The sequence below is a fragment of the Tympanuchus pallidicinctus genome, unplaced genomic scaffold (assembly GCF_026119805.1).
Source record: "Tympanuchus pallidicinctus isolate F22 unplaced genomic scaffold, pur_lepc_1.0 scaffold14, whole genome shotgun sequence".
Classification (NCBI taxonomy): domain Eukaryota; kingdom Metazoa; phylum Chordata; class Aves; order Galliformes; family Phasianidae; genus Tympanuchus; species Tympanuchus pallidicinctus.
This window is the reverse complement of record NW_026294659.1, coordinates 8,353,902-8,368,867: the sequence shown is the minus strand read 5'-3', so window position 1 is coordinate 8,368,867 and position 14,966 is coordinate 8,353,902. Positions and strand designations below refer to the sequence as shown.

At 35.0% G+C, this 14,966-nt stretch overlaps 1 protein-coding gene across 1 annotated transcript in view; it reads left to right on the top strand.

Moving 5' to 3' along the window:
• CFAP47 (cilia and flagella associated protein 47) overlaps window positions 1-14,966 on the top strand; it is a 252,315-nt gene that overhangs the window by 72,808 nt on the left and 164,541 nt on the right. The window contains exons 34-36 of the mRNA XM_052674366.1: window positions 1,603-1,798; window positions 12,116-12,213; window positions 12,469-12,585. Coding sequence (XP_052530326.1) covers window positions 1,603-1,798; window positions 12,116-12,213; window positions 12,469-12,585 — 411 coding nt within the window. The remainder of the gene's footprint in view (window positions 1-1,602; window positions 1,799-12,115; window positions 12,214-12,468; window positions 12,586-14,966) is intronic.

The window sequence follows — 14,966 nt, the reverse complement described above, 5'->3', positions numbered from 1 at the left end:
AGTAACGCTTCCTAAACTTGTATCTGAAAATTTTTATATAGTGTACTACATACTAGTGCTCTGGTCCTTCCACAGTATCTAAAAAGGAATGTGGACATTGGCACCTTGTGTTATGAATTATTTGAACTTTCTTGGTAAAAGACAGTAAAAAAATGTTTTATGGGTAAACAATGTTTTGTACTTTCTCTTAAATGCAGTTGCCGTTATTCTTTCCTGTTTTGATCCTTTTGATAGAATGCCAGTTGATACTGATGGAGGAACATTGCAATAAATTAACCTGCAAGGATGTTTAGGAAAGGCAGAAAACAGTATTTTTCTTACTTTCTTTTTTGTTGTTGTTCCGATTGTTATGTGAAAGTAATGATGTAAAATTTTGAGATTTCTTTCTCTCTTAAGATAGTCACATTCAACTCATTTAAGTATCACGGAGAGAAATGAGTATTTCTAAACAAGTTAAAAATAAGTTCGTTCAGGTGTGTTTGCATGGTACTAGATTGTGCTGAACTTAAATGCTTCAAAAGTGACTCAATTTTATTGTAATTAAACAATGATGGATGATGTAGTTTGGTCTCATGTATGTTAATAGACAACTGTGTTTTATGTATAAGTTTGTCACAAAAGGTTTTCTTCACAAAAAGTTGCAAGCAATGATGACAATCCTTTGTGTCATCATGAAAAAAAAATAAATCCAGGTATATGTATGGGAACTCCAAAGTTATGTGGCTGTAGCTGTGCTGCATTTAATGAGAGTTCCTCTCCATCTGCAGCAAATGGAGAGATTAAAAAGTTTTATCACTTTGCCTCCAGAAGTGGATCCCTTTTCTAATAGCTAGCATGAAGAGAAACAGTTATAAAAAGGGGTGCAAGATATTTACATTCTGATTTGGAAACAGGTTTCTCTTTATGGAATTAGTGTAGCTCCCATTTATGGCTATGGTCCTTGATATTCTTAGTCACTAGACTGGGTGGTCAGACTTGTTATTTCAATTTGGAAAAAAAAAAATAGAAGTATGGTGTAGAATTTTTGATTTTAACTTGTTTATTTTTCTTGTATACTATATAGTATATGTAGTATGTATTATTTCTTATATTTTTAGTATGGGTTCATGCAAGACATAATCAGTGATCTCTGAATGTGAAGAATTATACTGCAGACACGACAGATTTTTTTCAGTAAAACTGTCTGTATAATCTGGATTTAAAGGATCATCTGTGCCATGAACTGTATCATTTCAAGACTTCTTATAGATTGCTTTGGAGATCAGTTTAACAGCTCAGTAATTAATACTTTTTTTTCTTAGACTATACACAGTTATTCTCGGAATATGGCATGGCTCACTGACATCAACTGGTTCATCAAAACCTGTAAAAAGTTGGCAAAAGAGCATTTGAAAACTTCAATTTGCTTTTTGTTTAAGGAAGTAAAAGAATTCCATATAACCTCAGCAAGTCTGCTCTTTGTCATGCATGCATGCTCATGTGCTATCTCTAACATACTTACTGAACTAGAAAACTTTCTGAGTTTGAAATGCTACTTTTTAATCATTCAACTTGAAATTGTTCCCTTTACACTTGTGTTTAAAACACTTTTTCTAATTCCAGGTGTTTGTTCTACCACGTGTTTCTTCATGTAATACTGCTGATATGATCAATTTGGAAAACATGCAGAATGTGCCAAGAATAAACACAGAACTTCTATCCAGTAATATATATTCTCCATATGAACGAATCATCCTCACTTGGTTGAATAAAAATTATGAGAATAATCGAAAAACTGTGTGGAAAGACGCTCAAAAAGGTGATTTTTTTCCCCCACTGTTTTCTCACTTCTCATACTCATTTGTTGACTTAAAAAATAATTATTAATGAAGGTATCATGATAACTTGCCACAGAAAGAATTTTTGGAGGGACAAATTACTGCGTATTCAAACGTTTTTCCATTTCTCGTGTTTCTGTGTTACATGATCAATGACTATCACTGTTCATGAAATATCTCCTCTTGTTTTTGTACAGTTTCTAAGCGGGCATAAAAGGTGAAGTGTGGTCAATCTTCCCAGTTTCTTCTTTCCATTATTGACCAGAAAAAGGAAATGCTGGCAATAATTACTTTCTCTTAGTTTTCCTGTCTATGGTCATATTCAGTTGTTTATATTTGTTCTTATAGCAGTGTGTTTGTGCACTAGTTTTGTCAGAATTTTTAGAGTAATTTTTGTGTGGACTTAATTCTAATGCTACTTAGAGAGGGATGTGATGGAGACCAGATTTTTTCCTGCTTGTGGGATCAGTCTGACTCCTTGTGATGATTTAAGTAAGGTTAGACAAAATGACTTTTTCACTTTAAGACTGACCTCAGCCGTTCCAGTAACAAATTTGATAAAACAGATATGCTCACTGTTCATCCCGTAGCAATTATTATTTCTATTTCTTGGTAAGACTGCTTCCTTCTGCTTCTTGACTTCATGCTGTCTTTCAGCATTAATTTTGAACGGGTAGTTAAAGCTAAGAAGGGAAGTCTGATTATTACTAGGGAAGAACTCCGTAAGAAGGGCTCTTAAGCCATGAGCCACAAGAAAAGGTTGTCCAGTGCCTTTTTTTCTGGAGTGATTTCTAACCTATTTGAATTATGGGTAATCTATTTGCATATCATTTCCCTAAGTCTGATTTGGATGTGTCCTCTACCTTAACTATATTTTGAATATTCCATTCTGTTTCCCATTTTATCTGTGTAGAAACAAATTATAGTGAATATTCTCAAATGTGTTGAATAATCCTATAGATAAAATGGAAGATCAGTCTATACTTCATGCATCCAAGAGGAACGGATTTCTACCTGTCAACAAACAGTTTGGGTTGGATTTTATGATTAACTTAAGCAGATTCACTAGCTAGACATACCTTACAGTAAATATATTTACAGTATATTATGTTTGTGTCTAGTGCCTGTTCAGATGAAGCTGTCTTAAAGGGCCAGGTAGTCTGCTCCTTTTACTGTAAGTTGCTGTTGTGTTTTATTTGACAGAATAAAACAATCTGTACAGACAACTTGCAGAGAGAATGGCTGATGTTATGGTTTGCCATATATGCTGCATGGGTATTTTGGAATCATAGTGTGTTCCAAGTTGAAAGGCACCCACAAGGATCATTGAGCCCAGCTCCTGGCTCCAGGCAGGGCCACCCAAAAATCAAACCATATGACCAACAGAGTTGTCCAGGTGCTTCTTCAAACTCGGTGCCATGAGTTTGGCTCCCTGGGAAGACTCTTCCACAGTGTCTGACCACCTCTTGCTGAAGAGCCTTTTTCTGATATGCTACTTGAACTTCCCCTGTTACAGCTTCAGGTGATTGTAGGGAGCAATAAGGTTTTCCCCAAGCCTCCTCCAGAGAAAGCAATTCCAGCTGCTCCTAATAAGACCTGTTCTTCAGACCTCTCTTCAGCTCTATTGCCTTTTTCTGGACGTGCTCCAGGACCTCAATGTCTCTCTTGTAGTGAGGAGCCCAAAACTGAACATTGGTTGCAGCCAGTGCTTACCAGTGGTGAATACAGAGGGATGACCACTACCCTTACTCCCTCTTTGAATGGTATTTCCGTTACAAGCCAGGATACCATTGGCCTTCTAGGCTAGCTGGGCACACTGCTGGCTCATTTTTAGTCAAGCATCAACCAACATTATCACAAGACCTCCTCAACTCCACTGTCCACTTTCTTGTAGCCTCTAACATTACTTAGATGCGAAGTTTGTTCTTGTCTCTGGGAACTTACTGGGCTGAGTATGAAGATCAAAATGCATTTTATTACATGTTAAACTTTTTAATTGAGTTATCTTAAGGTAAGCCCAGAGTGAATATTAACCTTAAAACACAGATCCACTTGATATTACTGGCTAAAATTCCAACATTTTATTTCAATTGTAATATCTACTGATGATGCATCTGAAAGTTAATGGATTGCTGTTTTGGTTTCCTGAGATGGAACAGAATATTAAAATATGTATATTTGTTTTTAGTGATATCATAAGTTTGTCAGCAATTTGAAAATAGTGTTTGTTTTTTGTTGTTTTTTTTTTGTTTGTTTGTTTGTTTTCGTTTTTACAATTCATTCTAAAAGTTCTCAAAAGGACTCAGAAATATCTTAGTGAATGAACATTAGGAAACTTTTATTGTGCTTCTAATTCCATCTCTCTTGCAAAAAATGACAATAATTAAAAATGAGAAAATTGAGACAAATAATGGAGATCATAATCTTAATCTTATTTCTCTGTATTTTGATAGTGCTTAACTGCATGATCATACACTGTTTTGTTCCACAGATGACCTGCTTCAGTATGTCTTTGCATCCTCTGTTTCAGCCTTCACTTTCTTCATACCCTTTCTACTTTTACTACTTTAGTATGAACTGGTGTCGTCTTATGTGCTGTTCTTGCAGCTGAATAGAGCAGATCACTTGATGAAAGATGAATACAGAAAAGATTAAGTTACTCAATGTCTCTTTTATCTTGCTCTTTGCTGGTAAGACTTGTATTCAGAAGTCCCAGACCCTTGAGATGAGTGGGAAAGTCTGGAGCTATGAATAATCACTTTTGTTGAAGGAGGATCAGATGAGGGAGTACTTAAATTGCACAAATACAATTCCATATAACCTGATGGGATACGCCATGAAGTGCTGAGGGATCTGGCTGATGTCAAGATCACAATAATCTTGGAAAGTTTATGACAGCCAGGGGAACATCCTGAAGTCTGGCAGAAAGAAACTATCACTCCTTTCTGCAGGAAGAAAGATCTGAGAAGCTACAGGCCAATCAGCCTCACCTTGATTCTTGGAAAGGTGTTAGAACAGATAATATTGGAAACCATTTCCAAACATATGGAGGACAAGAAATTGACTGGGAGTAGTTGACATAGATTTACAAAAAAGAAATAATGCTTGACCAATCTGTTTGCCTTCCACAGTGATTTGGCTAGTTTGATGGATGACTGGAGAGCAGTAGGTGTTTATCTTGAGCTTGTCAAAGTATTTTGCAGTCAGGATACTGGCATCAGACTGACCCGTCAGACTTAGTGGGTTATGGTCAGTAGTGCAGAGTGTAGCTGGAGGTCATTAGTTATGCAATGCTCAATACTGTGACCAGTACTGTTTATTGTCTTTGTTAATGATTTTGGTGATAGTACTGAAGTGCATCCTCAGCAAATTTCATGCATCAGATAGGTACTGGACCTTGACAAACTGCAGAAATAGGACAAAATGCATGAAGTTGAACAGAAGAGAAATTTCATGTCCCCGCACCTGGAGAGAAATTAACAGCATAAAAGCACAGACTGGGGACCAACTAGGTAAAATACAGGTTTGCAGAGAATGTTGTGTGTCCTGAAGGTCACTGTTGGTCATTAGCCATCAGTGGGTTGGCCAATAAAAGAACAAGAGCATATTGGGCTGCATTATGAAGGGCATCACCAGCTGGTCAAGGGAGATAATTCTTCTCTGTTCTGCCCTGGAGAGTCATATCTGGAGTGCTGAGTTCAGTCTGGGATCAAACGCACGTGAGACATACGGATATGCTAGAGTACAGAGAAGGGCTGAAGAACGAAGTAGGGACTGATGAATTTGACAAATGGAAAGAGACTGAGAGAGCTGAGAGTATGCAGCCTGGAGAAGTGGATGCTTAGGAGTGAGCTTATCACTGAGTAATAAATATCCCATTTGGGGAGTAAAGAACGTGGAATATTCTCATTGATGGTTAGTGAAAACATGAAAAGCAATGGGTACAAATTGGAGTAGAGGAAATTCCATTTAGGCACAAGAAAACGTTTTTTAGCAGTGCATCTGCTCTGAAAATCCTGAGGAAGTGATTTTATTGTGAGATAACATTTTAACAGCAAGAGCAAGAAGTGAAGTTCTTTGTTTCTAAATTGATTCTCTGGAGCATTTACTTAGGGCTATTACCAGTATAGTAATTAAAACACATACTTCTTTTCCTCCGTGCATTTTATTTTGTTTTGTTTCATGTTATTTTTTCCGCAGTTCTCACTTCAGAAGGCATGATTTTGGAATCCATTAACTCTTGCTTTTCAATTTGTTAGGCTTTAGAGAAATGAAAAAAAGGAGCAAAGGTTAGAGAGAAAAATTTTTGGAATTTCAAAAATTGGAATGTACAACTTTGTTCAGTTAAAATCACTCCAAAACAGTTTTTTTTTTTTTTTTTTTTTTTTTTCTCTCAACGAAATAATCTTGTTTTTCAGAGACTTGATGAATTAAAGAAGTGAACATGAATTTAAATAAATACATTAAAAAATAAATAAAAAGGGGAAAGTCATATTTCCTCCTCACTTTATGCTTTGTATTATATATATCATTTTAATGTTTCCCTTTGGTCTCTTCTTTCCATAGCTCTAAGTCTGCAGTTTTCCCATGCTAGATCGTTCATACGTAGAAAGGGAACATGTGATTATTCTCCTAATTTGTGCCTTCTGTCTCAGACCCCTTCAATAAAGGGAAGAATCAGAGCATACCTGACACTTTAGTCTACTCTATGTGTGTTCAAAATTTGTAGTAGAGCAGCTAACAAATAACAGGAATCTGCCTCAGAGTTCATAAGTTCAATTTTGGACAATTTAGTTCGTCTTCTCCTCCAACAACACATTTGTCTGGTATCTGTTACTGTTTTTGGCCTACAAGACACATTTGTTTACTATGACAGTGTCTGAGAATATGTATCTTAAATATGCACTAGTTTATGCTTTTTTTCCCTCACTTACCAAAAAGGTACTTTTCTGAGCAAGGCTTCTGATTTTAGTTGTTTATTCCTTCTAAAATTGATTAATTATGTTTAGTAACACAATTATGTTAGAGGATTAGCTAGCAGGTATTCTGCTAGATCAGTTGTAATTAGAAAAAATAATTTACATTACCTTTTCTAATTTATTCACTATTTTTGAGCTAAGTTCAGTGATATTTGAAGGGTTAAACAACAAAAACACTTCTAAATATTTAATTAGACAAAATTAGGAAAATATATATATATATTTTAAATGCTCTGATTTTCTTACATTATAATGCTGTAGTTTAAGAAATGTTTTTCAAAGAATGTGTTTCCATAGGGCGAAGCCATTTTTGTGAGGCATAGTGAACTGGATTGAGGTGATCCAGGTTAAAAAGTAAATAAATGTTTTGCCAGCCAGCTTTGTTCCCATGCGCATTTTGCTGCCACACAGAGAATTGTAGCAACGTGAAAGAAATGATTAGTAAAGACAGAAAAATCTGTATAGGTGCTAGTGACAACTATAGTTATTGCTATAGCTATACATTGCTTATTTTTGAAAGAACTGCAAGAAATTTACCAAGAAGTTGAGATGAAATTATTTTTTCTTACATTAGAAATTAGAAAAATTGAGTTTAAGAACTTAAATTAATAGTGACCCAATTCAGATGTTAAGCTGCATATTAGCTGTGCTCTATTTCTACTGTAGATTACAGAGAGAGATTATACATTTTGTTAGCTTTCATAATTGGTGTCTTTCCCTTCAGATTTACCAAAGACACTTAAATCCTGAGTTTTCAGTTTGAGAAAATGGAGTTTCAGTTAAACTGTAGGAAAAAATTAAATCTGACACAGTGAAATCTTTCTTTTTCCTTTATACATTTATAATTGATTATTTTCGTTTAGATCTGAAAACTTACTGTAAAATGAAGTTTTCATTCTAAACTGCTTTTAAGGAATTTTTTTTTTTTTTTTTTTTTTTTACTGGAAGTAAATTTCATGGATATTTAGAATAGAAATTATATTCAATTTTCTTTCTCTTCTTATTAATGAAATAACTACAATAAAGGAAACTCCATGTAAGTCTAAATTGAATTTAGTTAAACTTCGTTCAGAAAGATAGAGGCTTTAGGTCATCATTTTAAATAACTTTTTCTTCTGTGGAATGTTCTAGAAGAAATCCGATGTTTTTAGGAGAATGAAAGAGAGTAATCATCTTAATTTTTAAGAAAGTTCTTTTACTTAAACAATTAGAGATGAAGTTCTACCAATGAAAGGAAAAAAAATAACCCCTTAGGGCTATCTGGAAGGAAAGAGACTGCTTAAGAACTGTGAAATTATAATTAATGCATTACATAACATATTTTATGTATTTTTAATTCATAATATTTCACAGAATAACAGAATGGCCAGGGTTGGAAGGGACCTCAAGGATCATGAATCTCCAACCCCCTGCCATATGCAGGGCCACCAACCTCCCCATTCAATACCAGACCAGGCTGCCCAGGGCCCCATCCAAGCTGGCCTTGAACACCTCCACAACCTTGAACAGTATCCGCAACCTCTCTGGGCAGCCTGTTCCAGCACCTCACCACTCTCATAGTAAAGAACTTCCCCCTGACATCCAACCTAAACCTTCCGTCCCTCAACTTAAAACCATTTCCCCTTATCCTGCTGTTATCTACCCTTGTAAAGAGTTGATTCCCCTCCTGCTTGTAGGCTCCCTTTAGGTACTGGAAGGCTGCACTGAGGTCACTCCACAGCCTTCTCTTCTCCAGGCTGAACAAGCCCAGCTCCCTCAGCCTGTCTTCGTAGGGGAGGTGCTCCAGGAAGAGTATTGCAGGTAGAACTGTGCAGCCACTGGCTTTCAAACTCAGTAACCTGCTGATCTTTTCTTTCATTGAAATCATATTTGAAGTCACTTTGGAGCATGAATAGGAAAACATAACGCTGCAGAAAGCTCAAACTAAAGTATTCAATGTCACAGAATTAATTGAGATGAGTTTGCATACACATATTAGTAAGCCTGTGCAGCCTGTTCTATACTTTCTCAGCAAAGCTACATGTGTATGCAAAGTGTCTGCAAACAGTTGTTGTGAAGTGTTAGATGTTTAAGTTTTTCCAAGTGTTGAGGCATCTGTATTCTCTAAATGAATAAAAGAACTAAGAAATACAACATTTGCTTAGAATTGTGCCAGGAGTTTGTCATAGGTTGAATTAGCTTTTTATATTTGTAAATAGCTAGTAATGATCTAATTACTTTCCTACTGAATGTTCTGATGCATTCTTTTTTTCACTGCTGTAGTGTTTGTTTTAGCAGTTAAAAATAATAACTAGCACCCTGTGTTGAAGTATTTTGCAGAAATAGCATCACAGCTGTAGTGCTTCGGAAGTTAGACCAAATGTCTTTATTCCCACATTAGTTAATGTGAGCATGAAGCAAAATAAACAACTTTTCCAGTTGACTGCTATTACAAGCAGTGGGTCATAAGATTGTTTTAGATGTATAGTGTTTTTCTTGAGATAGCACAATTTTCTCTTTTTTCCATAAATGGCAGCGTTGCTTTCTGAAGTCAGAGTCTCAGCAGGACCATTATGAGCCAGCACCCCCTACTGCAAAGCATATGGTCATAAAAATTTTACTTCTGGATATTCTTGAACTATCTTTTAAAATTCTTTAAGAACTTCAGTCTTCTATGACATACAGAGTCAAAGTCTGATAAAATTCTATTGTGTGCTAGTTAGAATAGAAGAATGGCTTGAGTTGGAAGGGACCTTAAGGATCATCAAGCTCCAACTCCCTAGCTCACTTTATGAAAGCAAATACTTTAAAAATGGACTTTCCTGGAATTATTTTTTGTTTGAGATTGTTATTTGATATCCTTACTTTGCATTAATATAGGATTCCATCTGAACACACTAACAATCTAATCATCATTAACTCTAGTGATTTCTACTGTGGTTATTTTGTTTCATCTATTTGACTCTTGGCTAGTTTCATTCTTTAGTTTTGAGCATAATACATACAGCACGTGTAGAACAATTTTATAAACTTACAACTAATCTATCTGCTACAAATAAAGAGTTCCATGGCCACCTGTAGGTAACAATGGGTACATATTTGCAAATTTGATTTAACCAAACTTCTTGGGATTAAATGTGCTCATAGTGACATATTGTGATCTGACAATATCACCATCATCTCTAGCTTCTTCCTTGCCACCAGAGGCAGTTTTGCATCTAAAACAGAACTAAAACTTAAGACTAAAATATCTAAAACAAAACTAGGTACAGGCAACTGAGGAGATATAAACTCAAAGTGTTAGTATAAGAAAGCCATTCTGAATATTCAGTACTATGTAAAATGGTTACCACTCTGTCTTATTTTAAGATCTGGATTTTTTTTCTTGTTGGAATGCTAATGGATTTGTGGCCTGGCTTTTGAACAATAACAAACTTGATTACATCAGCATTGCCAATAGAGATATTTAGGAGTGAATAAAGTTTGCTAAGTTACAAAATTCAGTGACTTTCAAGGTACAGCAGCCTGCTTGCTTTCCTAGTCAGTGTGGTTTTGGTGGTTGCTGTTCATAAAAAATAAAACGTACTCCCAAAATACTGCCTCAAGTTTAAAATCCTTAATAACACTAAGTGAAGCTAATACCTACAGGATAGGATCTTGTAGTCTGTGAGAGCAAAAAATTAAGCATTCTTGATCTCTGAATTGAACCATTGTATTCTAAATACATAGAGATTCTATACTTTCATTCTTTCTTGGACTTTCATTTAGTTTACAGGATTTTTTCTGTAGAGTTTTTTAAAACATGCACAATTTGTACCTCTGCTTTCATAGGCAATGTCTTGTAGAACATAGCTCTTAATAAGGACAGACTTGAAATAAAATTCTGAAATGTGTAACATGATAAAACATTTTATGCTTCTGTTGTTTTACATTATTTCTGTGTCACTTACTGTAGTCTCCAAATTCTTTTTCTAATGAAGATAGTGGGCTGTTCTTAACATCTTTCTACTACTGTCATAGTATCTCAGTCTTACCAACTCTTTTTAGTGGTAGCATTTTTGAAAAAAGACATTTCTGTGTATTATAACATTAAGATCTGTAGTGTAGTACATAACACGTCAGTTCATCCTGGATTCCATAACGTATTGGTAGCTATTTTTCAATCTAGGAAGCTTCAAGGTTGGTAAATTGTAATTGGTACGTTGGCTGAATGTATAGTGAAACTAAAGCTATCTGAATTATCTTGTATGAGAAGCACGATCCCAGACTATTTGTAAACCTTGCTGGTGACTGAAATCCATAGTGTTCCCTAAATTTGTAAGCTCAGACTTTAAACAGTAGGGAAAACAATGGAAATTAAAGATTAACTATTTGTGGTGGAAGTTAGAAGAAGGTGCAGATAACTGATTGAAGAAGTTGTGACTCAGTTCTTGAGTATTTGTTACCAGATTATTAAAAAAAAATAATAATTATCTTCTCCTCTGTGTTCATGCTTTAAAAACTGCATATTATCTGGAGTGCAAAGTACCAGTAATTGTGTGATTAAAAACATTTAGTTATTAGTAAGTCAGTAGCTTTTTTCAGAGATCATCACAAGTTTCAATCATATTTTTGAAGAGTTTTTTGAAATTGAGAGTTTTGAAATGAACATTTCAAATGACTATTCTTCCTGTGGTTTGTTATTGTTACACAGTGTTGTGCACTGTTTAAATGCTGTGATAAATGTAAGATATAGACTGCTTCAAATAAAAGTACTTATTTACTTCCTTTAATCAATTTTATTTTAAACAAATGTATTAGAAATAATTTAAAAAAAATTGTAACCTCGTGAAGCATAAGCCCTGAAAACCCAAACATAGAAGTAATGACCTATGCTGAAGGTCAAACTATTAGCTTTGATTGACATTGAGTTTTTAAGTGACAAACAACTTAATATGACCTTGAATATGACCTTCTGACGTAAATGTTGCAACTGAAAATGATTCCTGTATATTTTTGTTAGTTTCAGTAGCTGTGTATGAACCTTATGTCTATAAAAATAGAAATAATTTACATGCTTAGGTACCTACATTTGCAGCTAAGTTAAGTTAATGTTATCTACTTTCCCTCCAGTTGTAATGAATACTCTAAAATCAGTAGCAGAGTGTGAGAGTAAAATTTAATGGCTCTGGAAATTTATGCCTGAAAACTTCTACATCTGAACATGGCATGAGTCCTTTTTCTGTTATTTCCTTTAATCAGTTATTTCAGAAAGTCATCTTATTTACCCAGAATAAAATCAGTCATCTCAGAAGAGAGATCAGGAGAGACCTAATTCTACCTACTCTGTCTTTAAACTAGGTAAAGTACCACTGATGAGGTGGATAGTAAATTTTGACCGGGATCTTCTAGATGGTCTGGTATTGGCAGCACAGATAGCAGCTTACTGTCCATTCTTGGTAAGAATTCTTCTTAATATCTTGCAAGTTTTATCTAGAGCCCAATATTAATGTAAGTTTGTTTGGAAATGTTGGCTTCTATATAGGGAGTATAGAATTATTATTTCAGTATTTCTTTTTCCCTTCTCTAGGTATATTCTCCATTGATAATTTTAGTTTAAAACTTAGATCTTATGGATTTCTGAAAGACTGAAAATGCAAACATTGTAGTTCTGCTCTGTAGAATATGAAAAGTTTAAATTCTGTCTTCCCTAGATTGCTTCTCACTTTGTAAGGATGTATACTTATCCAAGGACTCCTGCACATTTTCTACACAACTGTTTGATACTTGTGAATGCTATGCATGCAGTCAGCCTGACTATAGACGTAAAGGTAAATATTTTTGTCTGATCAGTACTTATATACTTTTTTATTATTTTTTACGTTTATGATAACAATGTATATGAAATTGAGATCAGATTTTACTGAATTAGTTTTATTTCATGTTATACTATATGATGGAAACCAAAATATTTCTTCATATAAATATATTTAATTACAAGTAATTTCCATAATTTCTTGATTTGTAAAACTGTAAATGTATAACTAGCTGGATAAAAAAAGATTAAGTCAGTTCGGGCATTGTAAATCACAAAATGACAGAATGAGATGTCTTTATTGTTAACATTCTAAGGCAACATAGAAAAAATATACTGAAGATCTAACATAATGCAGTTGAACATTAAAAAAATGATAAATTCTATAAATGTTTGGTGGCACTTAGGTCTCTTTCTAAATCATAATGACTCATAAGAATTCTTTCACAGCTTTTATACACGAGTAAGTCAGTAACTTTGGGCTGCTGGTGTGAGTAACGCTAATCCATCAGACTCTGGAGTCCTTTATTAGAATCACTTTTATATGTTTGGTAGCACCTTACAAATCTCTTTTCTCCCATTGGCCTACAGTCAATATTATATATAAGATGCCCTTCAGATATGTTAGATAACATTTTTGTTGTACGTAAAACTAGTTTTGTCCAGCTCCAAATCTGTATTTCTTTAAGTGGCTGACTGCAAGCTCTTTACAGTCATGGCTGCTGCCAGTACCATGCAAATGCAAAAGTAAAACCAATTAGCCAGAGACATCTCATCTATTAAAGATATTGACGTCACAGCTAAACCAAGTGAAAAAAGACTGATCTTGTAAGCTAGTCAAGAAAATTTAGAGGAAGCTTGTCAAATGCTTGTACTGAGGCCTTGTAAATTCAGTACAAAACTTACGGCCTGTAATTAATTGTTGCAAGGCTGTATTAAAAGACTACACTCTTACAGGGACTCACATTTTTATCTTCTATATTCTGGTTGTATGTATTATTTACTGGAGTATTGGCTATTTAAAATGTCTGATTCATTGTCACATTTTCTCTTTTGCTCCCTTATTGATTAAAAATACTATCCTTACCAAAATTAGTAAAAACTAAAAAAAAGTCTCATCTTTCTCTTGATTTGATGAATGGAGCAGCTTCCATCATGAGTAAACTGAATGTCAGGGACTGTGCTGGGCTGGGGTGAGTGTGAAACATATTGAGCTTGTTAGAATTCCAGAAGACATAATGGAATGCATGTAGCATTTATCTGCACATAAGGAAACTTTCCAAAGGAATAAATAGCATTAGAAGTCAGGGGTAAAGTTGCTGTGTGAACAAAGTTATGAAGGAAGCTCAATTGCAACTTTTTTTTTCCTTCCATTTGATTAGCAGGGCAAAACTAACCCTATTATTTTCCAGTTGCACTAGCTATTTTTTTATTCCCACCTCCTGATACATATATGCTGTTATAAATGGCCTTACTATGCCATATAAATTTCTTTGCTAAACCAAGAAAATTGACTGTTTCACAAACTTATGACTGGCAGGAACCGTAAAAAGATAATCTGTATGCAGTCTTCAAAATAAAGGCATGCTTTGGTTCATCTTTTAATAATAAAAGCAGGCAGAAGCTGATACCTCATAAGAAAAAGATGGAAGATCTCCAGGACATGCACCTTAATGCACTTAGAGAGTGTATTTTCAGATACAGTGTAATAATATAATAAGTTCACCACATTTTTCAGGTATTCACGTTCTTATAGATGGGAAAGTTCTTTGTACAGATTAAGAACTTAAACAAGGCTATATAATCAGTCAATAGTAGACAATCAAGGTGTGCATTTTAATTGTAGCTAAGACATGTTCTGCAATCAAAATATTCTGGAATGGAAAAACAGTCGAGAATATAAGAAATACTTTGTGCATAGATTTACCAGAATTCATACATGTTTTTCAAATAGTACTTCAGAAATTTCTTATTCTCCAGCAATAAAAGCAACTAAATACATGCATCTTCCTGCTGCAAGTGTCCTAATTTGGGATTATTTTTGATACTCTTGTTTCTTAGATTTAGCAAATTAAAGTGTTCTAACAGTATTGGCAAAATTTTTGACTATCAAGCAAAGATGCTGACATGTCAGAGTAACTTAAACTTAACTACTCTCAAAGCCTGGAGGGCACCCCAGTCCTGTCTGCCCTTTAGTTTTCCCCAGGGACAAACCCAGCTGTCCAGACCCTTGTGTCGCCTCAGGGCAGTTGCAGCACAGCCTGGCTCCAGCTCTCTCAGCTTTGCCCTGCCCCACCATGGGCCTACCCACAGTACTATGGCGCAGCCAGGCCTTGGCCTGGTCCCATCCCCAGGGAGGTGTGCATTGCTAGGACTGGGACTGCTCTTGGCTGGCCT